The sequence below is a fragment of the Pyrus communis genome, chromosome 16, assembly GCF_963583255.1.
Source record: "Pyrus communis chromosome 16, drPyrComm1.1, whole genome shotgun sequence".
Taxonomy (NCBI): domain Eukaryota; kingdom Viridiplantae; phylum Streptophyta; class Magnoliopsida; order Rosales; family Rosaceae; genus Pyrus; species Pyrus communis.
The window spans coordinates 13,989,429-14,014,258 of NC_084818.1; the positions used below are offsets into that span (position 1 = coordinate 13,989,429).

The 24,830-nt window shown below is 36.9% G+C and overlaps 1 protein-coding gene and 1 pseudogene across 1 annotated transcript; one reads left to right on the forward strand and one right to left on the reverse strand.

Annotated features, from left to right (window-relative positions):
• Positions 1-7,890: 7,890 nt before the first annotated feature.
• On the reverse strand, positions 7,891-9,247 carry LOC137719632 (protein ALP1-like; annotated as a pseudogene).
• Positions 9,248-16,298: 7,051 nt separating this feature from the next.
• Positions 16,299-20,496, forward strand: LOC137719851 (uncharacterized). Its single transcript, XM_068458853.1, has 15 exons — positions 16,299-16,322; positions 16,524-16,645; positions 16,743-16,793; positions 16,880-16,999; positions 17,174-17,293; positions 17,464-17,599; positions 17,699-17,869; positions 17,977-18,132; positions 18,406-18,512; positions 18,588-18,678; positions 18,950-19,091; positions 19,352-19,508; positions 19,655-19,771; positions 19,863-19,989; positions 20,257-20,496. Exons 1-15 carry the CDS (start codon positions 16,299-16,301, stop codon positions 20,494-20,496), a joined length of 1,881 nt encoding a protein of 626 aa, XP_068314954.1.
• Positions 20,497-24,830: the final 4,334 nt, after the last annotated feature.

A 24,830-nucleotide genomic window follows, 5' to 3' on the forward strand; every position in this document is an offset into this window, starting at 1 on the left:
ACATTACATAACACTCCTTTGTACAATATACGAACTGTTAAGGACTGATTCAGTCAATTTTGAACCAAAAGAAAAAATCCAAAACAAAAAGCATTATTAAAAATTCAAGGACACCGTAAAACCTTAAACGTTGAGCAAATGAATGAACGTGCACTTCTGTACCCCGATCCTTCGTCATGAATTTGAAAGATAAAAAAAGGATAACCAAAAATCAAAAGGAATTATTAACTTACGAATTCAGAAGTAAACCTAAATTAAAAAAAAAATATCCAAAACCACCGCTCCATTTTTGTATTGAAAATTCATTTGCTCCTCTTGACAGCTTCTAGTCAAGTTTATGAGGCCACGTTGTTGGAATTTTGTACCCATTTTTTCTGACGGTTTATTTCCTCTTTATAACCATTCCGCTCTGTTTGCAAAGCCAGAGACGTAGAGGAAATACTGATGTGGGAGTGGGAAGTTAGGGGGGAAAGCAATGCTATCAATCATTTCAATAGCTAGATCATCATTCACTAACACCAAAATTCCAGTAATCAATCATCATTTTGTTAATACAATCACTGCGTCGGAGAATCACCTCACTACCACAATTAAAACCCTTAACACTAACCCAACGAGCATAGCAGCGGAGTAATTCAGTCAAGTGGTTGTGAATCTTTACGCAGGGCCATAAAAATGAACAAAAAAAAAAAATCCCAAACTAGAACTCCTTCCATCTTCTTCACAAGTTTTCTCGGGAAATAAAACATATCCTAACCTCAAAAACAATTCCCAAACCCCGAAACTTACAATCCCTGATCAATAATCAAAAACCCCTACCCCTGATCAACACCAAAAAATCCCCAAAACTCCAATATCTCAAACAATCAACCAAAAATCCCAAAACCCTCCATATCAACCTAACAATCATACAAAAATGGACAAGAAAAAACGAATTTTAGCATGAATTTTCAATTGGGGTCAAAACGCAGACTGGGAAAAGCACACAGTCACAGAACCCACATGAATTTTCAATTGGGGTCTTGCTCACTTTGAGAACCCAGAATAGCATCTACAAATCTAAGGAAGCAGAAGAAAATATTTACCTTGCTGGGTACACGAGTTGTTCGACTTCGTTGTTTGTCGGAGGGAGAGAAACTGATTTCTAGAGAGTGAGTCAGGAAAAGAAGATCGAAGCCTGATGATGATGGCAGCGGACGGAGGGTAGCGATGTATGGAGCTAGGACGATCGGAGAGAGTTAGGAGGAGAGAGGTCTGAGTGAACTGTGAAATGAGAGGAGTCGGGAGGACCAGGAGGAAACAATTTCTTGATTTTCTTCTATTATTCATTCTAGAAACGGGCCGGCCCGGGGGCCCGCCCACTTCTATTTCAAGATCCGCTCCGCCCCGCTAATATGGTATACCCGAACCGCCCCGCCCCGTTTTGTGTTTAGAAATTTAGGACCCGGCCCTTACCCGCCCCAAACAACGGGTACCCGCCCCTACCCGCGGGTCCAGGATCCGTTTGCCCAACCCTAGTTTTTTGCGATTTTTTGCATATGCGATCTCGAAGAATATACAAACAAGTTTGACGGTTCGATCGTTGAAATTAGTTTTGTACAATGTGTATCCCATCAAAACGATAGATTCACTAAAGTTTATTTATACTTTCATCAAGTATAACATAAGATTTTAAGGTATCCGCTAGTGTAAATATTTTAAATTGAAGATCGAATTCTTTCATTGTATTCATATAGGATCAAGAAATGTAGCTATAAAAAATCATCAAAATCGGAGTTAAAATAACCGTTAAATCGAGGTTTTTCGTTTATAACCATCGAAAAGGTTTGTCCCATTACTTGATCTCTGAATGTTTGTTTTTTGCAACTTTTTGCATATGCGATCTTGAAGCATATACAAACAACTTTGACGGCTGGATCGTTAAAATTAGTTTCGTATAATGTATATCCCATCAAAATGATAGATTCACTAAAACTTAGAGTTTATTTATACTTTCATTAAGTATAACATAAGATTTTGTGGTATCCACTAGTGTAAATATTTTGAATTGAAGATTGAATTCATTCATTGTATTCATATAGGATCAAGGAGTAGCTATAAAAAATCATCAAAATCGAAGTTAAAATAACCGTTAAATCATGATTTTTCATGTATAACCGTTGAAAAGGTTTGTCCCGTTACTTGATATCTGAATATTTGTTTTTTGCGATGTTTTGCGTATGTGATCTCGAAGCATATATAAACAAGTTTGATGGTTGGATCGTTGAAATTACTTTCGTACAATGTGTATCCCATCAAAACGATAGATTCACTAAAACTTAGAGTTTATTTATACTTTCATTAAGTATAACATAAGATTTTGTGGTATCCACCAATGTAAATATTTTAAATTGAAGATCAAATTCATTAATTGTATTCATATAGGATCAAGGAGTGTAGCTGTAAAAAAATCATCAAAATCGAAGTTAAAATAACCGTTAAATTGTGATTTTTCATTTATAACGTCGAAAAAGTTTGTCCTGTTACTTGATCTCTGAATGTTTGTTTTTTGTTATTTTTGGCGTACGCGATCTTGAAGTATATACAAACAAGTTTGATGGTTGGATATTTGAAACTAGTTTCGTAGAATGCATATCCCATCAAGTTGAATGGTATATGTTAGATCCCATATTGCCTAGGGGAGTGGATCGTGTAAGCCTTATATGTATATTCTTATCTTTACCTAGCACGAGGTCTTTTGGGAGCTCATTGGCTTCGAGTTCCATCAGAACTCCGAAGTTAAGCGAGTTCGGGCGAGAGCATTCCTAGGATGGGTGACCCACTGGGAAGTTCTCGTGTGAGTTCTCAGAAACAAAACCTTGAGAGTGTGGTCAAGGCCCAAAGCGGACAATATCGTGCTACGGTGGAGTTGAGCCCGGGATGTGGTGGGGGCCCTGGCTAGGATGTACCAATTTGGTATCAAAGCCAATCCTTGGCCGGTAGTGTGCCGACGAAGACGTCAGGCCCCTAATGGGGGTGGATTGTTAGATCCCACATCGCCTAGGGGAGTGGATCTTGTAAGCCTTATATGTATATTCTCATCTCTACCTAGCACGAGGCATTTTGGGAACTCACTGGCTTCAGGTTCCATTGGAACTCCGAAGTTAAGCGAGTTCGGGCGAGAGCATTCCCAGGATGGGTGACCCATTGGGAAGTTCTTGTGTGAGTTCCTAGAAACAAAACCGTGAGGACATGGTCGGGGCCCAAAACGGACAATATCGTGCTACAATGAAGTCGAGCTTGGAATGTGGTGGGGGCCCGGGCTGGGATGTGACAATATATATTTATTAAGTAGCTTTAAATTTATTTATTTTGTACGTATAACTCTTAAGAAATTAAGTGGTATATATATTTATTAAGTAGCTTTAAATTTATTATTGTAGTTCGGATCGAGTTTTTGTTAAAAAAATATATTATTGTGGGTTTTATGTAAAAAAAAAAAAAATTAAAATTTGAAGGGAATAAAGTTAAATTTTCAATAATTTGTATAATATATATATATATATATATTTTTTAAATTAACTTGCGCGACCCACTAGCCAATGCGTTGTGCAAATAGCCTTTGCATGACGTATTAGTTGATGCGTCGTGCAAAAACACTTTGCGCGACGCCGTTATTCCGTGGCGCAAACATTCTTTGCGTGATGTATTGGTTGCTGCGTCGTGCAAAGTATGTTTGCATGACGAATATATGCATCGTGCAAGTTGTTAAAATTTTGGCGGTCCACCTGAAAAAATAGGCGCTGTTTTTAAATTTTTATAATGGAGGTGCAATCGGAAGAGTCCAGACACTACCCTCTCTCTCACTCGGTCTCTCTCTTCCCTCTCGCTCATCTCTCCCTCTCTCTCACTCTGTCTCGCTCTTCTCTCCCACTCCGTTAGACGATGACAAAGACGAAGGAAGACGACAACCACTACACACTCCGGTCCAACCTCCGTCGGAATTATCGCCGTTTCCTTGATTCTGAAGGTCCCTTCATATCTATCTCTCTCAATGTTTTGCTTTTTGCTTTAATCGTTCAACATATGATAATTAGGGTTTTATTGGGTGAGTGTTAGAATGACCAATACGTTCTTCCACTATTTTGTGACGAAGAAATTCTGATGGAGTCGATTGCAAAGAAGGGGTTAGAGCAGTACTTGCTTCAGCTTCAGCATCACCCAGAACCAAGGTCAAATTCTATGCCCTTTATCAAATTATCAGTCTCACTTTTATTCTAGGATATCTTGATTTCCTCTGTTTTCTATATTATAACCCTGTTTGGTTCCCGAGAAAGTTGAGGAAACCCCCAAAGATTGAATTTTTTTTTTTGTTTTTGTATGTCTAGATTGTTTTCTCATCTAGGTTTTTTCAAAGATGATGTATTTTCAGCTCATATTCCTTAATTATTATTAGTAGTTAATTAGTTTTTCGAGCTGAATAATATGAGTGTAACAAGTTGTTAATTGGGATTTTTTTTGGTAATCTTCATTTCGTTTGATATCCGAACAGGCAATTACAGCAGGGGTTTTGTCAACGATCTGTGACGTAATGTCACAGAAACTCACCAGCATTCAGAAACTTCAGATAAGATGGCTCCTTCTCAAAATGGTAAGGTCCATTAGGATTCCATATTGACGATTTTATGAAAGTTTGTATATGTGATCTGTGTATGTGTGCATACTGTATATGAAAGAAACAGTGATTTTTGAAAGTAGTAAAGTTGGTTTAAACTCGTTGTTCGATAATTTAAACCTAATTTTACGCTTTTGTCAAAAAAGATGTCTACTAGCATTTGCTATGAAACTGAAGTGTTTGTAGATTCACTTTCTCATAGATGTTCGATCATGCATTCTATTTGAGAAACATTGTCAAACTAATTTCTCTCCCACTCCGTTAGATGAAGACAAAGACGAAGGAATTCCTCTTCGTTTCCTCAATTCTGCTCCACCTTCCGTCGGAATTCCTCCGCTCCACCTTCCGTCGGAATTCCTCTTCGTTTCCTCAATTCCGAAGGTCCCTTCACATCTCGCTCTCAATATTTTGCTAGGTCCAGATTTCAATTTTAGTTTGTGTAATTAGATTTCAATTTTAGGTACATCAAAATCGGAATTCAAATTTCAATTTTAGTTTGTGTAATTAAATTTCAATTTCTGGAAATAGGTTGCTGTAAAATTTACAGATGTTTGTTTTGTGAATTGGGTGTATGAATGATTTGTGGGTTTTGGTTTTGCAAGAGGACGCTTGGGGTGTGGGGAAGTTGCGGCATCGGTGTAAGGTCCCGTATTTTTAGTTGTATTGTGGCTATTATTATTATTTTTATATTTAGAATGAAGCTAAGATAAGTTTTTACATAGCTCATCACGTGTGATGCATGTAGCTATGCATATTTACACCTCACCATTACCATGACTAGGTTTTGAGTTGGAAGGATTAAGGTGGAGGTGTCATTAGTTTGCATTTATAGGACAAGTGTCTTGTAATTCATGTTTTTATTAGTAGGAGCTGCCATTTAAAAATCATGCAAGCAGGAGGTGGAACCTTAATGTTAGAATGAGGGCAAAAGGTCTTCTTTTCATTAGTCTAGCTAGATTGCTTACTGTTGGAAGCTATATTCGAATGTGGCACACCACAGTTTATGGCTATCTCCTTGTATATTTGCTTAGTGAGCACTCTACACAGTGACTATGTGAAGCTACTTACTTGGACGTGTCTTATCTTCTATTTCCACCTGTTATTGGCCAGCCACTTGCCTAAGTCTACTACCTATTTAGATTACCACGCAACATCTTGTAAGAGAAGGTCAATTGATTTGTTATATCTCTAGCCGCTAAGCCAACCAATAAGAAGTTAGCTTGACCTCCTTATTTCTAGTATAAATAGGAAGCCATGCTCCATTGTTTTCACATATCAAGGAAACATGCAGAGCATGCATCAAAGGTTCAACGTAGAGAAACAGAGTGAAGGTAAAGAGAGAAAGAAATAGGGTTTAGGGTTTGTTGTGTGGAGATTCCTTGTGTACTTGTCTTGTCGAGGTTCTAGCTATCGATCAATGTGAGTGGTTTATGTAATGTGTTTTAGGCCTCGTTTGGCAGCTCAGACTGTATTGACTATTTCTGTCGGATAAGATAAATAGCCACCGAATAGTACTGACTAAATTAGTCGGGTGTTTGGTGCAGTATCGGATTAATGACCGTATTATTTATACTGTGTTTGATACTGAACCGGATAGGACAAGAGAAAAAAAAATTAACAAATCTTTCTTTGTTTGTTGAACTTTTCTAATATTTATACCTATTGAAAACCACATCAAATTCAAAATATTTTCCAATAACATAAAAGAAGGTTCACAAAAAACAACTACAATCGTTACGATATATAATCTAACCACATATCCAAGTTCATAAAATATACAAATGCAAGGTGGTTTCAGTAAGAAACAGTTTGTCCAGATAGCCAAAATATATGCATGCTACTTTTAACAAAATATATGCATGCTACAGCTTTTAACAAAATATATTGTTGTTGGTTTGAAATGTCAATTGAGGTTACTTTGTCCAAGTAACATGAGTACAAAGGCTTTTTTCATTGCACCATCCAAAGACGAGAATGTCCTCTCATTCTGTGGCTTTTCAAAAAGGATATTTAGTGCCTTGATTTGATCCTCAATAGACAAATCCATCTTTGACAATTCTGAAACAATCTTAGGTTTTGGATCCACTCCTTTCCCAAAAGCAACTTGTAAAACTTCACCCAACTTATCAACTGATTCAGAAAGCATTTCTTTAAATGCCACAGCAAGATCATTATCATTAGTAGCTCTCTTCCTTTTCCGGGTACTTGAACTACTGGACCGTCGAGCAACATAGGGAGAACTAGTCTCCGCCTCATCTTCATCTTCATTAATGTGCTCAGGCTCATTCATCATCTCAATAGGAGTTGCAACTCCTACTCCAGTTGCTCGGTCTTTCCCAAAAATAACATTCAATCTGTCATACAATGGAAACGATTTTCCTAGCCAGCCTTCTGCTTCTTTGTTAACCTGCAATGCGAAAACAAATCACACTATCCATAAAATACAAACAATCTTATTTTGATCCCTTCAACCTGTCTTGATATAATCAAGCATCCATTAATTTAATTAAGATGTTATAATGAATGGGGCTAAATGATATGGTTTGGTAGAGACAATCATACTATTAAATTGTATGTAAAGGAACATGTTAAAGTAATCAAATATGTAAAGTTAAATTCTAGTATTATGTTAGAGAATTACCTTTACATAGGATTGCCATACTTCAGTGCTATCAACCTCAATACACTTTCGTACATCATTCCATGCAAAACCAGTTTTATTAACCATGTCATAAACTATTGCATAATCTTTTTTCCACCTCCTCATTTTGGACTCAATATGTGGAATTGCCTTTATATTGGCATTAGGACATTTCAAATTAATAGCTGTTTCAAACTGAGCCATTGTTCCGGGTTTGAAACAACCGTTATCACATCACAAATTCTTAACAACTGGCTCCTCAAGTATGGAGAGCAATGCATCTTCTTCATGTTGTTTCCAAACCCTTCTACTTCCTTTTAGTTGACTACTTTGTTCACTTTCCATTCCTACAATTACATACACAACATGTGGAACTCCTTTATATTGGCATTAGGACATATAATCAATAATGCATATAATTAATAGTAAGTGATAAAAACCATAAGCAAATCATACACTTTTTAAATAAATACATAACCAGGTCACACTTTGTTCGAATAAAGTATCATAACTGAATACATAAGAAATCACTATTTGTTCAAATAACAAACCATAACCAAATCACAACATGCATATGTAAAAAAATTTAATCAAATCACACTTGTGCATGCCACTCATTGTACATACTCATAGCCAAAGTGTTTCTCCATGCAATCCATTCTTGTGTAGGTTGAACACTCTCAATCATATCTTCATCATCATCACTACTTTCAGATTCGTCCAAGTTTAGGATTTCATTTTCTATTGGATCAGCTGACATATGCCTTCTAATAAGATTATGTAATAGGCAGCAGGCTATCATAATCCTAAATTGTGTTTTAATTGGGAAAAATGATGGACCTCTTAAGATGCTCCAACGCATCTTAAGTAGTCCAAAACATCTCTCAATGACATTTCTAGCTTGAGCATGTTTCATATTGAACTACTCCTCATGATTAATCGGGAGTCTTCTATTTCTCCACTCCGAGATATGGTAACGCACTCCCCTATACGGTGCAAGGTATCCTGGACCATTTGTGTACCCACCATCCACAAAGTAGTAACACCCTAACACACAAAAAAATGTATATTGCTATATATAAGAAAAATGAGGATTCAAATTACAAATATAAACAAATAATCTATTGTTACCCGTGGGAACTTTTAATCCTGATGGTCTACTTATCGCATCTCGGAGTACTTTAGAATCAGATGCCGACCCTTCCCAACCTGGGTACACAAATATAAAATTCATGTCCACATTACAGACTCCCAACATATTGGTCGCAATCTCTCCCTTCCTTGATCGGTATCTTGGTTTATCTCGCTCAAGGACATGACCGTTAATGTAAGTCCCATCCAATGCCCCCAAGCAATTCTAAAAAAAATCATTAACATTAGTATGCTCAATATATTTAATTACATTAATTTTAGAAGTAATTTTTATAAAATATGAAGAATACCTCAAACCAACTCCATTTAGGATCTGGGTAGGCATTAGGAATGGGTTCTAGCACTTTCAAAAGTGTACCTTGTAGCCTTAACACTCCATGTAGAATGGAATTGAAATACCTACTTATGGTCTCCCCCGATCGACAAAACCTACTCCCAATTGTACGATTCTTGACATGATGTGCAAGTATATGCAAAAACATGCAAACTTGTTCTTCCATTGTCACTACACCATCCAATTTTACTCTACCGTGGTCACGAAGCATTTGACATAAATAATGGAACGTTTTTCTATCCATTCTAATTTGGTTCACACACTGAACATCATCATATCCTATTAGGCTATCTAAATAGGTTGACCCTACCATTCTCCTAACAAATGTGTGATTTCTACGTGCAAGTTGCCGATTCCGCCTTCTAGCTGAATTATGATTCTTGATGAACCACATCATCAACCAAGTCACAATATTCAAGTACCACACGTTAACAATGAAGCATGCCACAATCTTTCTTTGATCCATGTCTAGTGAAAATATAAAATAACATTATTAGATAGTGAAAATATTACCACACAAACACACACACACACACACACACACACACACACACACAATTCAATAACCCTAGTTCGAAAATTTTCAATTCAACAACCCAACTTCGAAATTTTTCACACACACACACACACACACACACACACACACAGAGACACATAACACACACACACACACACACACACACAATTCAACAACCCTAGTTTGAAAATTTTCAATTCAACAACCCTAGTTCGAAATTTTTCTCACACACACACACACACAATTCAACAACCCTACTTCGAAAATTTTCAATTCAACAACCCTACTTCAAAAATTTTCACACACACAAACATAATTCAACAACCCTATTTCGAAATTTTTCACACACACACACACAGAGACACAATTCAACAACCCTAGTTCGAAAATTTTCAATTCAACCACCCTAGTTCGAAATTTTTCACACACACACACAGATATATATATATATATAAAGTAAAATTAACATAAAAATTTTAAAAAAATGGAACGAGATTTGTAGTTTAGGTGTGGTTAAGAGTTGTCACCGTCGTACCCAAGGTCAAGTTTCCGTATGGTTGCATTGCGGCTGCGAGACAGCGAGTGAAACAGGAGCTGCGCCAGAGACAAAGTTTTGTTTAGGTAAGTGAATCAGCACACTCCCACTCTACCCAATCATTAAAATTGTAAGTTCAACACCAACAACAAACCCTAAATTCGACCCCAATAGCAAACCCTAAAATTCAAAAATTCTAATTAAAACACAAAATTACATAATCAATTGCATAATTAGAGAGAAAATAATAACTAGATTCAATCAATTGAAAGAAAATTGCAAGAAAAATAGGAGGAGGGGGAAGAATAGAGGGAGGGGCGGAATCCTAGAAGAAGAAATCTGAAAAGAACTGTGATTCAAACGAAGAAGAAGAAGTTGAGAAGACGAACCTGGGATGAGAGGAAGAGAGAGCGCCTGGAGAGCGCCTGGAGAGGAGGAGAGGAAGAGAGGGCGCGGAAGACTAGTTTCTCGCTGAGCCCAACTAAGTTATACCGTGCATTTGCACGGTATTAGTAAGCGGGTAAGCGTCGGGTAAAAAAGGTGGGCCCGAATTATTTAATCCGGTGCTTATTTAATCCAAACGGTCACCAAACACGGTACACCGTATTATTAGTCCTATCCGGTGCCTTATACGGTGTGCCAAACAGGGCCTCAAAGTATTCTTATTTTCTGATAAATGAAAACCACGAACTATTGTGGGTTTTATCTATTTATAAATCTCTATCTATTTTAAGTCAAGCATGTTGGATTTGTTGAAATGCTTTTGGAATTATAAATATGGTGATATGTGGATTATTTGGATATGTTCATGCAGCATGCAAACTTTAGTGTTGCATTAATCTGAGGGATAAATGTAAACTGCACACGGGGACATTAGGGCAAATGACCATTAGGGGTCATGTGGTGAGTTACAATTTATGAAGGATATCATGAACACGTGAAGGGATGATGTGATATGACATTATGTGTATAATGATTTAATATTATTATCCTATTTTATAGTGTGATTAAAATGGAAAGCTTGACTGGCATATTATATATTCTACTCACTGAGCAACGGTGGTTGTTGCTCACCCCTCACCTATTATTTTATAGATGAGTTATTTGGCAAGACATGTGTTATTTGGCAAGATAAATATTGGAAAAGTCGAGATTGTGATTGAGGAGAAGTTTAAGGATTTTTTATTTATTATTTTTGTACACCCTCTAAGGATTTTGGAGTTATTTTTATAAGAGAAGTTTGTTTTTTGTTTTTTTTTTTTACTTTTACTTTTACTCGCGCATCGAGAGCGGGGTTATTTTTCCATCGACCCCGGGTCTAGGGCGTGACAAACGGGGACTTGAAAATTTGATTGGGTATTGCTGTGATGGGGATGAAAGGCTGCTTGTTGCTGAGTACATGCCTACTGATACTTTGGGCTAAGCATTTGTTGCATTGTATGTCAAACAAAATCTATCTTTATTTACTATTCATCTTTCGACTCCACTTGGTTTTTTAAGAATGCTATTTTTAGCTCAGCTTCTAAGATTTCTCAGTGACCATTTTGTGAAGTACCTCTAAATATATAGCTTTTTAACAAGCAAACATTGAAATGCAAGATGGTATTGACATTAGTTTTCTACAACATGATTCTTATCTAAACGGCTTCTGCTTGAGATATGCTGACTTTACTGGTTGTTTATTTACTTTGTAGGAAGGGTCACTCCAAAAAGTGTTGTTTATAGCTTTGGCATCGTCCTTCTAGATCTGCTTAGTGGGAAGCACATCCCTCCAAGTCATGTAAGTGAACTGCTATAAATGTGTGGCATCTACATTTTTCAGCTAGTGTGTCCTACTCCTTTGCTTACTTATTCAAACTAGAGTCTTTAGTGTTGTGTTATAGTCATGTTGGAGTGTGTCAACTTGTAATTGTTCGCTCAAAGTTGAAGTTAATTGATTACAAATAATCTTTAGTGTATCTATTTATACTAAACTTGTGTAGTTCAAAAATAAATGTTAAACAACGTGGTACTCCTTTTGTTTCGTCTATAATGGCTCTATTTGATAGCTTATTTCAAAGTATTTGGTATGGTATTCATTATAGCTTGTGTATTCGTTTCATGCCAACTGCTCCATTTTGATGATGCAATATTCTTTGGATTTATAGCTTGTGTATATAAGGACAGGTTACCCTGACAGAGGAAGTGGAAACCCTAAAAGATAAGATTGTGGCCCAAGAAGTAGCCAGGGATGCTCGGGAAGCCCAGATTGCTGCTCAGTTTTCGACCTAGGATGAGAAGATGAGCATGATTTTACGGGTCTAACAGATGTCTGGCCTTCAAATCCCGATGCCATCACCTAATCTTGCTCCACCTTCAACCTTCCAACCATTTTGCCCAACTGATACCTAGTAGCTTGATGTATTAAACCTAGAAGACTACTTGTTGTAGTTTTTTCTTTTTTGTTCGGACATCTTGTATGTACATTTTCATATATTTTATAATTAAATAATTTTTCTTGGTTTATTAATTATTGTTTAGAATTTAATTAAAATATTTATTAAAAATTAAATAAAAAATATTTTTGCCAAAAAATAAAAATAAAAAAACAAAGGTTTGCGCGACGAAGAAGTAACATACGTTGCGCAAAGCGTCTTTGCACGATGTAGGTCCCTACGTCGCGCAAGGTAGCTTTGTGTGACGTAGGGACCTGCATCACGCAAAGTACTTTTGCGCGACAAAGGGACTTGCGTCGTGCAAAGTAGTTTTGTGCGACGCATGTTACTTCTTCGTCACGCAAACCCTGCTGTCACGGCCTTGGCTCGACGATTGGTACGCGATGAAGGTTTGTTGGGCTAATTTTTGCGCGACGATTTTTAACTTTGCGCGACGAAGGACATGCGTCGCGCAAAGTATTTTTTGTACTAGTGTAAATAGCCATTACTAAGAAAACCCTTGATGCTAGGTAGACATTACGAAGTTTGTTGAAAACCACTTTGACATAAAAGCAAGCCATGAATTTGAGAAGGAACCGGTAAGCGGAATAATAGTGCGAAAATGAGTTGCAAGCCAAAACCAAGCAAGTTGTGCAAATTTACAACTAAAATATAAATGCTTGATAGATTTATAATTATTGTAACAAAGTTGCCGTATTGGAACCAAACGAATGCCCCGTCACTATAGTTGATCCTTTGCTGGGAGCTTATTGAAAAGAATCCTCCAAACTAAAATAATATAGCGAGGTGGAATGAAAGGATGTCAAATAATGGAAGCCCGACTTTTAATAGGAAACCGATGACGAACAATTTTCTAACCATAAGAAAACCAAAAATAAACTCCAGATGTAGAAGGTTGCCCAATTAACATGTCATTTTCCTCATGAATTGGATGAGGTATCTTTAAAATCTTTTTAGCCAACTTTGGAAAAGTAGAAGAAAAAAAAAAAAAAAAAAGCAATAACTCATTTTCTCATACTACGAATAATGTCAAGACTTCAAAAAGGAGTAAGGACTGTAGCACCAACAACCTCCACAATAAGTGTATCAAACCACTAATCAACCAAAAGAGAAGTACTAGAACCATTTCCAATCACCCAAAGACAATTCTGAAATAAGATATGGAGAATGGAATTAACACCGGGCCATATAGAAGATCTCTTGTAACAAGAAGAGTATGAACGACCATGTAGATGAAATCGCACTCGAAAATAAATACTCCATAGAGAATCAAAAGTAATAATAACCTATCCAAGCTTTAAGAGAGCCGTAATATTTAGAGAGCAAAGATCGCACAACCCCAAACCACTTTATTTTTTCATGCACAAATCTGAAATCAAGAAACTGTGACAATCTTCTTTAAGGTCACGTCACCTGACCATATAAATTTGCAATTACATCGCGAAAGAGACCTTAGTAAGGAAGATGGCCATTGATAAACAGAAACTATGTGTAATCATACTCTGAAAAACTTATTTAATGAGTTGAACTCTTCCTACCATTGTTAAAACGTTCCCCTTCCAACTTGTTAACTTCAGGTTTATCTTCCAAGGCTTGAAGATGAGACCCCTAGACTTGTCACAGAAAAAGTTGAACTCTTAAATAGACAAATGGTACTTTACCTTGTTTGAACCCCAAGTACTGCTCGACCACAACTTTGTGAAGCCTTGAAATAGAGCCCAAGTAGAAAATACTTTTATCCTTATTGATAATTTGACTAGAGTCCCTACTATATATCTATCTAAGAAACCTTGCAGATTAAGCAAAGTGACACCAATATTTATGCAAAAACTAAATAGTTCACTTGCATAAAGTACATGAGAATAAGAAATACAACCTGTTCGAGCGAAATTTGTCTTAGTAAGCCCATCATGTTGAAACCGACTCAGAACCCTTGACGCATTCCCTGAAAACAAAAGAAAAGAGAAAAAATTATGTGGGGAACCATTGATTAAGATGGACAATTTAACACATCTCAAGATATTAGATACTAGTTCATAAAACAAGTGTAAAAACCAAAATTAGTAAGTACCCGTAATAGAAAAGACCAATTTAAAGTATTAAAAACCTAAGTTGTATCCACTTTAACTCCTATGTTACCACCACAAGCCACCCCAACAGTAGTTAGTTTAGGATATTTTACATACATTTTAGTTTAGGATGTTTTACATACATTTGTATGAACATTTTAGTTTTAATATAACCAAATACATTTTTTAAATATTGTGATTTCCCTTGAGATTATTATAATTTAAATTACGAATTATTTAAAAAAATTTAAAACTTTTGCCCGATGATTTCTTTCTTCGAGCTTGTATTCTGTACTCTTTTTTTTTTTTTTGCTTGAAATTAATTGAACGACGACCGTTTTGTTGGGCAAAATATTTTAAATTTTTATTTCTTGAAATATTTGGTTCGTCGGGCCAAGTTAGTCAACACACTTTAAATATTTGCCCAACAAATTTTCAACATTCATGCAAACATTTGAGTGACGGTGTTTGCCCCACTAAAATTGCCCGACAAATTTTCTTCGGACAAAAAACTAGGCGATTGAACCACTTTGGCTCAATGAAATTATTTCGTCTTGAAAAGGTTATTTTTTGTAGTGTTGATTGTCGAGATTTTTTCTTGTGTAGGGTACTCCGCTCCTCATTGTTGGCAAGAGGAGATAGTGTCGTTGTATTTCTTACATGGATTGAAGATTGGTTGTTGTACTCAACATTTTCTGCTCAAACATGGGATGAGGAAGTTAATTGTGGAATCAGATGTGCCAAAGCTTGTTGAGACTATTCAAGATAAAAGGGTGGTTGACGTTACTTTGAAGGTACTTATACATAATTTCCAAACTTTAACTACCATGGTGGAAACTATTAGTTTTCATTTCACACCAAGATCGTGTAATATGTCTGCTCACGCCATGGCCTCTTATGCTTCTACTTGGTGGCCGTCTCCCCAGTTTTGAGGGCGATGTAAACAGATCCATTTGACAAACAAATCTGTCAACTGTTTGACAAAACAAGTAAAATCTTTGTTTGTTTTGTTTTGTTTCCGTTAACCAAGGTAAAACTGTTTCAACCAAAAAAAAAAAAAAAGTTACAACCGTTATTTTTAGAATGTTGCTAGTTGAGTTCCAATAAAAATTTGATGGAAGTTCCATATACCATGCAGTATTTTTGTATTGTTTGTGTTATATATATGTGCATGTCTTTCGGTATTTTTTTTTCTTAAACATTTGCAGTTAATAGAAGATGGAGAAGGTAAGGCAATGGAGTTGGATCATTGGGGCATTAGCAATGCTTGCCATTTTGTTGTTTATGCATGGTGATGGTTTCAAGAAGACCCCAGTAAGGTCCTTCCTCTATCCCTTCTCATTCTTCTTTCTTGTTTAGTGCAACGGTGCAACCCATCTCTGCAATAGAGGCTCATGCATTGTCATTTTAATGTTGATAAGTCTGAGAAAAGGTGATGAGCTCTGAGCAGCCATATATCTGTTATTTCAGAATACTGTACAAATAAACTGTCTCGAAAAAGTTCTGCTTTGGTTTTGTTATAGATACTTAATTTCCATGATGACCGATAAATGATATTTTTTCCGATACATATGCTCTCAAAATTTTATTTGTGGCCCATATTACATTTTCAGGTGCTTTTTTAAGTTTGAATTCTTCATCAACATATTCTTGCAATCTCATTTGAAATTATATCCTCCTAATGTCATTTAGGATGTCCTCTTTTGATGATTCTTATTGTGCTTGATTTGAGTATTAATTCAATCGCCTTCTCTTCAAGAAAATCAACCACTCAATCCTGCCACACTTTCTATTTTACCTTTTTACGAACTACTGCCCCATAGTCAGGCTTTCTCTTTTAGGTTTTATTTTGTTTGGGGTGAAATATTGATTTATAAGAATTATAATGAAATTAATATATTTAGTGTAATTACAGAAGGCTACAAGCGGGTGTTACTGGGGCAGATACCGGGGTCAATCCGATGCTAACAAAGACTAAGAACCAGGTAAAGTGCAATCACTATTTGTTAGCTTGATCAACATTGTTATTGTCTTTCGATGACAAAAGGTTTCTCATAGTTCAGTGAACTCTTTCTCTTGCTTTCCCTATCTTCTTCTTTTTTTCATTTTTCATTTTTTTTTTTTATTTTTTTTTTATTTTATATAAATGTTTTCACGTCAGTTCTCTCAACGATGTTGTCTTGTAGGTGGTGATCGATAATGGCATCGTCCGACTCAACTTTTCTTATCCCGGAGGAGACGTCATTGGAATCAATTACAAGGGAATTAAAAACTTGCTTGAAACCAAGAATGCGCTAGATAATCGAGGGCAAGCACGCAATTTGCACTGATTTCTTTTGTTTACTGAATACATGCATAATTTGCACATTGTTTGAACTTTGATATATGTCAAACCTATAATACAGGTACTGGGACGTTGTCTGGAACAGAGATAGAGGTAAAGATGTGGTGGACAAGTAAGCCCTCTTCCTTCCATTTCTACCTAGCATAGTAGATTATCATTTCGATATTGACTAAAATTACGTCCATAACTCATTTGCAGGCTACAAGGAACTGGATTTAGAGTCATTACAGAGAGGGCCGACCAAATAGAGATTTCTTTTACTAAAACATATAATGTTTCCCTCGGTAATGCTACACTTCCCATGAATACTGACAAAAGGTACGGTTCTAATCTTTCCCAATAAGGAGTTTTATTATGCACTTCTCGCTATTTTTATTTTTTATTTTTTTTACCAATATGAAGTACAATTTTAGAGTGTCAATAACAACTAAAGCAGTTTATCAAACTTTATGCTCAAAGTTCTCTAAACCTAACATTAAATTCTTGTTGCAGATACATAGTGCAACGTGGTCGTGATGGGTTTTATGCCTACGCAATATTTGAGCGTCTTAAGGGGTGGCCCAGAACTAATGTGGATCAAATTAGATTTGTATACAAACTTCAACAAGACAAGTACGTGTGAAAAGTGCAAAAAATCTGTAATACATTAACGTAGTGTGTCAGGTTAACGATAAATGGACACTATATATTGTTATTAGAGTTTGACACAATTCTTCAACCTTATCAAATTGTAAAGGGATTGAAACCTCTTGATTAATTATTATGAAAATTTTCAATTCCAGATTTCCATTCATGGCTATATCAGACGACAGAAAACGAGTCATGCCAACAGCCAGAGACCGTACAAATGGCAAGCCCCTTGCCTACCCTGAAGCTGTCCTTTTAACCAAAACAAGCAATCCTGACCTTCGAGGAGAGGTACCACTTAACCTAGCATCACTTTTACGATTATTTTTCTTCTTTTGCTGAGAATATGATATTTCATTTTTGTTATTTTAATTTTTATGTTTGTTGCAGGTAGATGACAAGTACCAATACTCAACTGAGGACAAAGATAACAAAGTTCATGGTTGGATTTGTAATGAACCACCTGTAGGGTTTTGGATAATTACATCAAGTGATGAGTTTCGTACAGCCGGGCCTTTCAAACAAGACCTTACCTCACATGCGGGTCCAACTGTGCTCTCTGTATGTCCACTCATCTAATCAAATATTTCTTCTTACCATTATTGGCATATCCATATCTTCGGTGACGGAACTTAAGAACTTGTGATCAAATTCACCTGGTCCAATAGATGTTTGCTAGTACTCATTATGGCGGGAAGGAAGTTGGGATGACATTCAAAGATGGGGAGGCATGGAAGAAGGTTTTTGGGCCTGTCTTTGTCTATCTTAATTCAGTTCCAAGTTCAAATAATTCCCTCAGACTCTGGGAAAATGCTAAAGAACAGGTATTTACTAATTAATATTATGTTATAGGCAATCATTGTTGAAAGTAGCAATCCGAAATCAGAAAAGAAGAAACCTTGCATGTACTTATAAGTAATTAGGCTACTCTACCTCAACATTCTTCAACCATTTCTCTTTTCATTTTTCATACGGGTAGTAAATATTCGAACAGTACCTTTCCCAACGTCCAGAAGATAAGAAATAATGCACTAATTGAAGTGCATGATTCATGTAACTATTATTCAACTTGTAACGACTAGAAAATTTTATATTAGATGCTTGAAGAAGTCAAAAGATGGCCTTACAATTTCACTCAATCTGAAGATTTTCCATCATCGGATAAACGTGGATCAGTTGCGGGCCAGTTACTAATACAAGATCGGTATGTTCCTCGTTCGAATATTTACATTTTTTCCCTTCAAGAGTTTGAATGTAACTATAAAAACTGATCTTTTAGGTACATCAACGAGAGCCTTGTTTGGGCAAGTTCCGCTTACGTGGGATTGGCAGCACCTGGAAATGTGGGATCATGGCAAAAGGAAAGCAAGGTAACTTTTGAGATTTTTTCTTTGGTGAAACACAAATGTCTTCTATGGTGTTAATGGACGGGTCTCTCAATATTGAGCAATAAACAAACAAAAAGTACCTCCATTTGTTGTGAACTTATTCCTTTTTTTATTTAACGATATATTTACACTCAAGGCTGTAGGTAATAAATTGGTATCGAACTCGCCATCTACGAGATTTTAATCTAAGACATTTTTTGCGATCATTCCTTAACTGAAACATAACTTTTTTATTGCATACTTTTCGTTTCAGGGTTATCAATTTTGGACTCAAACTAACAAGCAAGGTTATTTCCTCATTAAAGACGTTCGACCTGGGAACTATAGTTTGTATGCAACAGTTCCCGGCGTTGTTGGGGATTACAAATATGAAACTATTATTAAAATTAAACCAAGTAAGTTATCTTTTCAAAATAAATATATATATTTGAAATTATAAACAAAAAATTATAATTATACTTTCGATTTCTAATTTGTTTTTCTTTAGTATAATTTGAAGTGCGGCGGAAATGAAAGAGTATGTCAGAAACCTCTTTCGTATTTTTGTTGGTCCAAAACGTGAATGAAGAAATTCAAGATGCCCAATGATTAATGCAGTACAGAACAGTTAAAAATTTCCGGACTAGATATTCACATCACTGAATTATATATGTAGGACGTGGAATTAATCTGGGCAATATAACTTACGTACCTCCAAGAAATGGTCCGACCCTGTGGGAAATTGGCATCCCAGATCGATCAGCTGCCGAGTTCAATGTACCTGATCCGTCCCCAACTCTTAGGAACCAATTATACACCAATCACACGGACAAGTTAGTCTTCGTATAGCAGTCGTATTTTGTTTTACTAGAGGGGAAATGTTCTCTTGCTAGATAGTTTAGCACATTATCAAACTGCGATTTTTCAAGTACTCTTAGCAATTGGTTTGTATGCTTACATAAGGTTATATTGCTTATAGGTTTAGGCAATACGGCTTGTGGGATCGCTATACAGATTTATACCCTAACCATGATCTCATCTACACCGTTGGTGCTGACGATTACCATGACAAGTGGTTTTTTGCTCATGTGACAAGGTACTTCATTGTTTTAACTTAACCTAACATGAGAACAATGCCTCTGCTTTTTTAGATTTGTAGGTACTCTTAATTTAATCAGGCATTGCAGGAACACTGGAAATAATACGTATGAAGCAACCACATGGCAAATTCTATTTCAACTTAAGAATTTGACTACTACCGGAAATTATACACTCCAATTGGCATTAGCCTCAGCCAACAATGCAGAAGTACAGGTATCGTTTAAATCCACAGAAAATGCTAAACAATGTGCAAATGACAGGGTTTTAGTATAGGTTTTTTTTAGGAAAACTAATAAAAATGACTTGAAAATTTTGAGTTCTAAGGATAAAATAAAGGGTAAAATAGATAGTACCAGGATTGACTTTTTAATGTAACAATATGGTTTTTCGTTAAAATGAACAGTATCGGGAGCTTTTCGTTAAATTTTTCATTTTTGTTTTCCTTGGCTATTTGTGTCTTTGACAATGGGATTCAACTAGGTTCGATTTAACAACCAGAGCGCCAAACCACCTCACTTTACGACAGGACTAATAGGGAAGGACAATGCCATAGCAAGACATGGAATTCATGGTTTGTACTGGTTGTTCAGTATTATTGTACCAAGTTATCGACTACAAGAAGGAAACAACACCATCTTTCTTACACAGTCAAGAAGATTGGGCTCTTTTGACGGCGTCATGTATGACTATATTCGACTAGAAGGACCTCCTCAATGGTGAACATATATTGGTTTTAGTACCAACAGGCAAGTGGTGACTTTTGGTGGTTCCTTCAACGGATATAGTTGTCAATGAGGCCACAGATTACGGCATTGTGCTCCTTTTTTGACGTAGCCATTGCTATATAGATGGCCAATTAGTTATATAGATCTTCACTTGGTCACATAAGTTGTGTAGAATTCAAACTCAGATTACTAGAAATGTAATTCAAATTATAAGCTATGATTCTTGTATGATATGAAAATGAAGAAGGGATCGATGAATACACACAGGGTTTGTTGCAGAGAGAATGTAACTCTTGCTGACATCAGTACAAAAATAACTGTTGGAGGAGAGAGGGAGAGGGAGAGATAACAAACTCAATCAATCTCAGCCCTCCATTGTAACTAGCCAATGAACTAATGACAAGTGGACCATTACATTACTTATGAGCTAATAAAAGAACTCTCCAATAACATAATTGCTCGTGTAAAATCTGTGTGGGATTTTTATTTTTGAAAATTTGACATTACTCCTTGAAATTATATTTTTCTGAAGTAAAATTCATATTCTTTTGTTTTCTTGACTAAAGGCCATTGACTAGGCTTCAACTAAGAAAATTCTTTAATTAAATTGGACTTTTCAAATTGTGTATTTTCTGGATGCCTAAACTACCCTTTTAATACTTGGATTGGGTTTTTGGATCAGTTACTTGTTATATCCATTTAATTAATTATATTTATTTTACAAAATATTTCATGCTCATTGTATATTCAATGTATAAACTTTCAAATTGTTATAAGGTGCCGATTGGAAAATAATAATACTAATTTCGTGATTTTGTACATTAAATATACAAGTTAATTTACCTACAAACACAACAATAGACCTAAAACAACTTCGGTTATTGCATATATACTCCAATCCCTAATGCACAAAACAAAAGCTATATGTTCCACACAAACAGAATAGTCTAATTTACCTATATGATTTATGTGCATTAGATTTCAAGTTTATTTAATTGCCTACAAGCACAAACCCACAACATTCAAACATGATCTATTATCACTAATATTTTTTTTGTTTGGAATAGGTAAATTAAAGTAGTTAAATTAGTATAATATTTTATAAGTAGGTATATTAAATAATATGTAGGTAATTACATGATTCAAACAATATTATTTTTTTCGTACGAGATATGTCTATTTTTTTTAATATGATAAATTCATTTATATATATGTTACTAATATTTATGATACAAGAAAGGTAAATATCCATATGGGTTTAATTGCTCATCATAATTAGGATGAGTAATAACATTTATTGACCAAATGTTGACCTAAAAAATTACAAAGCCTACGTGGCGCGCAGGCCGAGTAACTAATAAGCTAACTATGTCTTTCGGTTGAATGCGGGGCGTGCCAACTCGTCGGCCGAGGAGTAAAATTTGTTGATGTTGCATTAAGCGCGTTGCTGACTTCTTTACCTTGCGACTGCAGCCGAGGAAGGAACAAATCTTGGCCTTTGGATTCTCAAGCCTGAAGACAAGGCTGCTAGTTCTGCGAAGTTCACAAATCATCAGCGTCGGATTCAGTCACAGTGATTGTATTTGTGAGAGTATAAGCACGTCGAATCGACACCAGACTGTACAGACACAAGTATTCAAAGGTGATGTATGTCTTCATGGTGAATGTGGTTCGGCCGTCAGAATGCTGAACTCTGAAACTCACTTGGGAGTATCCAATCATAAAACTACTTGGCGTTTAATGCGCCAAATGTCGTAACTCATAACACCTCACTTCACCGAGAAGGCTAATGAGATGACCTCTACCAATAAGGATTCGAAAATCCTTCTCGACCTAGACTTGGATAGATAGCCAGTCGGCCTCGACGCAGTGCTGTTTATCCAAACTGAAGGTGCTTCTCGGTTGGCTGATTCTACGGCAACAGTGATGTTTATCCAAACTGAAGATGTGTCGACGGAAAAAAGAAAATAAAAAAAACTCAAGATGTTTGAGAGGTTTGCGCAGGGCAATTGTGTGTTGAATTGGAGGTCCCCTGAATTGCACCCTCCTTTCTCTATTTATAGCAACAAATCCTCCTTGAGATCGAGTCAAAATCGTATATGGATTGGGACTTCTTGTTCTGTTCCAACTCTACTTCGACCAATCTTACCCCTATTAGGACTTTGAACTCACCCCCTTTTTTTGGCCATATTCATTGTTGGTCGAGAATCCAAATCGCACTAGGACTTCTTTGACCCCTTTGCTCATCCGACCTACTCCTTCTTCTGATAGGACTCAACCATTCTTGCTGAATGGCCCGGGACCACCAGGCAGCCTATAGTGTATTTGAAAGAGCTTTGGGCCGAACATAAACCTACAGTCGGCCCAACACTATTATTTTGGGTTCGAACGGAAGGCGACGGAAGGCGGTCTTGTGAAGGTCAGCTTCAGCAATAAAGATCTGGTTGTAACCGGCATGGCCGTCCATGAAAGACAACATTTCATGAGGCGTCAATTAATAAATCCGAGATTGGCATTGTGTATTCATCCTTGGGAGTCGCCAGATTTAAATTACGGAAATCGATGCAGATGCGTAGGGCTCCATTTTTCCTTAACACCAGGATGATATTGGCCAACCATTCGACGTACCGTGCGGTCCGAATAAACCCGACTTTCAAAAGTCGAACTAATTCGTCCTTTATGCCGAGCTGTACTTCTGTCGAGAACCGGCGTGGGGGTTGTCAGAAAGGCTTACACCCCTCTTTGATGCGTAACTCATGTTCGATGAGGTTTTGGTCAAGGCCTAGCATCTCATGATAATTCCACGTGAAACAATCTTTAAATTCATGGAGCAGTTTACAAAGCTCGACCTTCATGGAGGGCGGCAATAACGCACTGATAAACAACGGTCGAGGCTCATCGGCTATGCCAACATTTATTTCTTCCAATGGGTCCTTAACCTGGGGCTGATTGTCTTCGAGTTCGGCTGGTGCGGCCTAAATTTTGTCGAATGATAAAACGGGTATGTTATCCACTTCGGCCAAAAATTCTATTAAGTTTATGCCCGAGTGTGGTTGTTTGGCAATGGCATACCAATGAACCAGTAAAAATTCCATGGTGGATGAAACCGCGGCCCGATGCCTTTCTCGTTTGGCGGTGTCAGTCATCAGCGTTGGTAATTAGATTAGCCAAGCCGAGTCTCGCTGAATCCTGTTGTACAGTTTCGGCGCTTGCCTCGATGGCTTTCTGAACTGAAATTCAAGTCGGCCGTTCGTCCTCGTTAAAACCCTATAGGGTGATGTAGCCGACGTGATCGTCATAATAGCGAGCCTGAATTATGTTGGTTTTAAACAGCTGATTATCGGTTGGATGGACTACGACTGATTTGTCGTCCCAAAAGATGAAAACCTGGTACAGCGATGAAGGAATGCAACATGTTTGATGGATCCAATCGCAGCCGAGCAATGCATTATAGTCGGTCTTTGAGTCAATTATAAAGAATGCAATCATGTAGTTGCTACCTGCGACACTGACTTCTAACGGGAGTACTCCTTTGGTTTGAGACTTGTCGCTAATGAAGTTGTTCATCGTAATCCCTGACGGTATGAGCTCATCATTAGAGCGACGTAATGCCTTCATGATGGAGATCGGCAAGATGTTGACTGTGGCTCCACAGTCGACAAACAACTTAGAAATGGGATATCCTTCAATATGAGCCGTGACGTATAACAGCTTTAGATGTTGGAGATTAACAAAAGGAGAGCGGGGAAACAATTCGGCCAGGGCTGCCTTAAGTTTGTCGCCTTTACTGATTTCCCCATCTTCTTCAGTAGTGATGAAATCCACTTGTGTTCCTTCTTCAGCAACCACATCCCCATCCAAAAAATTTAACTGATGGGTTCTCGGTTGAAACTCAGCCGGTAAGACATAGATCATACTGATCTCCATATGCTTGATGACCGAATGACCCATCGAGTCTTGGTCGTCGACTTCCAGAGTAGTAGATGTAGTATCAGTCGTTGAAGTATCTTCAATTAGATTATTTGGCGCTTCAGTATGTACCGGCTCTTGGGGCGTGTGGTCTGAATCTATTTTATTCTGGTCATTTTCCTCGAGCGTGTTTACTGCCGAAGATTGATTTCGTTCTTGTAGTGCATTACAGGCTCGTTCTTCGTAGGCGATTCGAGTGTTCCTTGTGTCCAGGTATGCGTCTAAACGCGCCACACAATTTTTCTCATCGGCCGTAAGGCTGAAAAGAGACATGGTCGAGAAAACTTCGAAATGATATCGCAAATGCTGAAGGTCTTCGAGTGAAAAGGGTAACTCGGCGGTGTCTATATCTGTGTATAG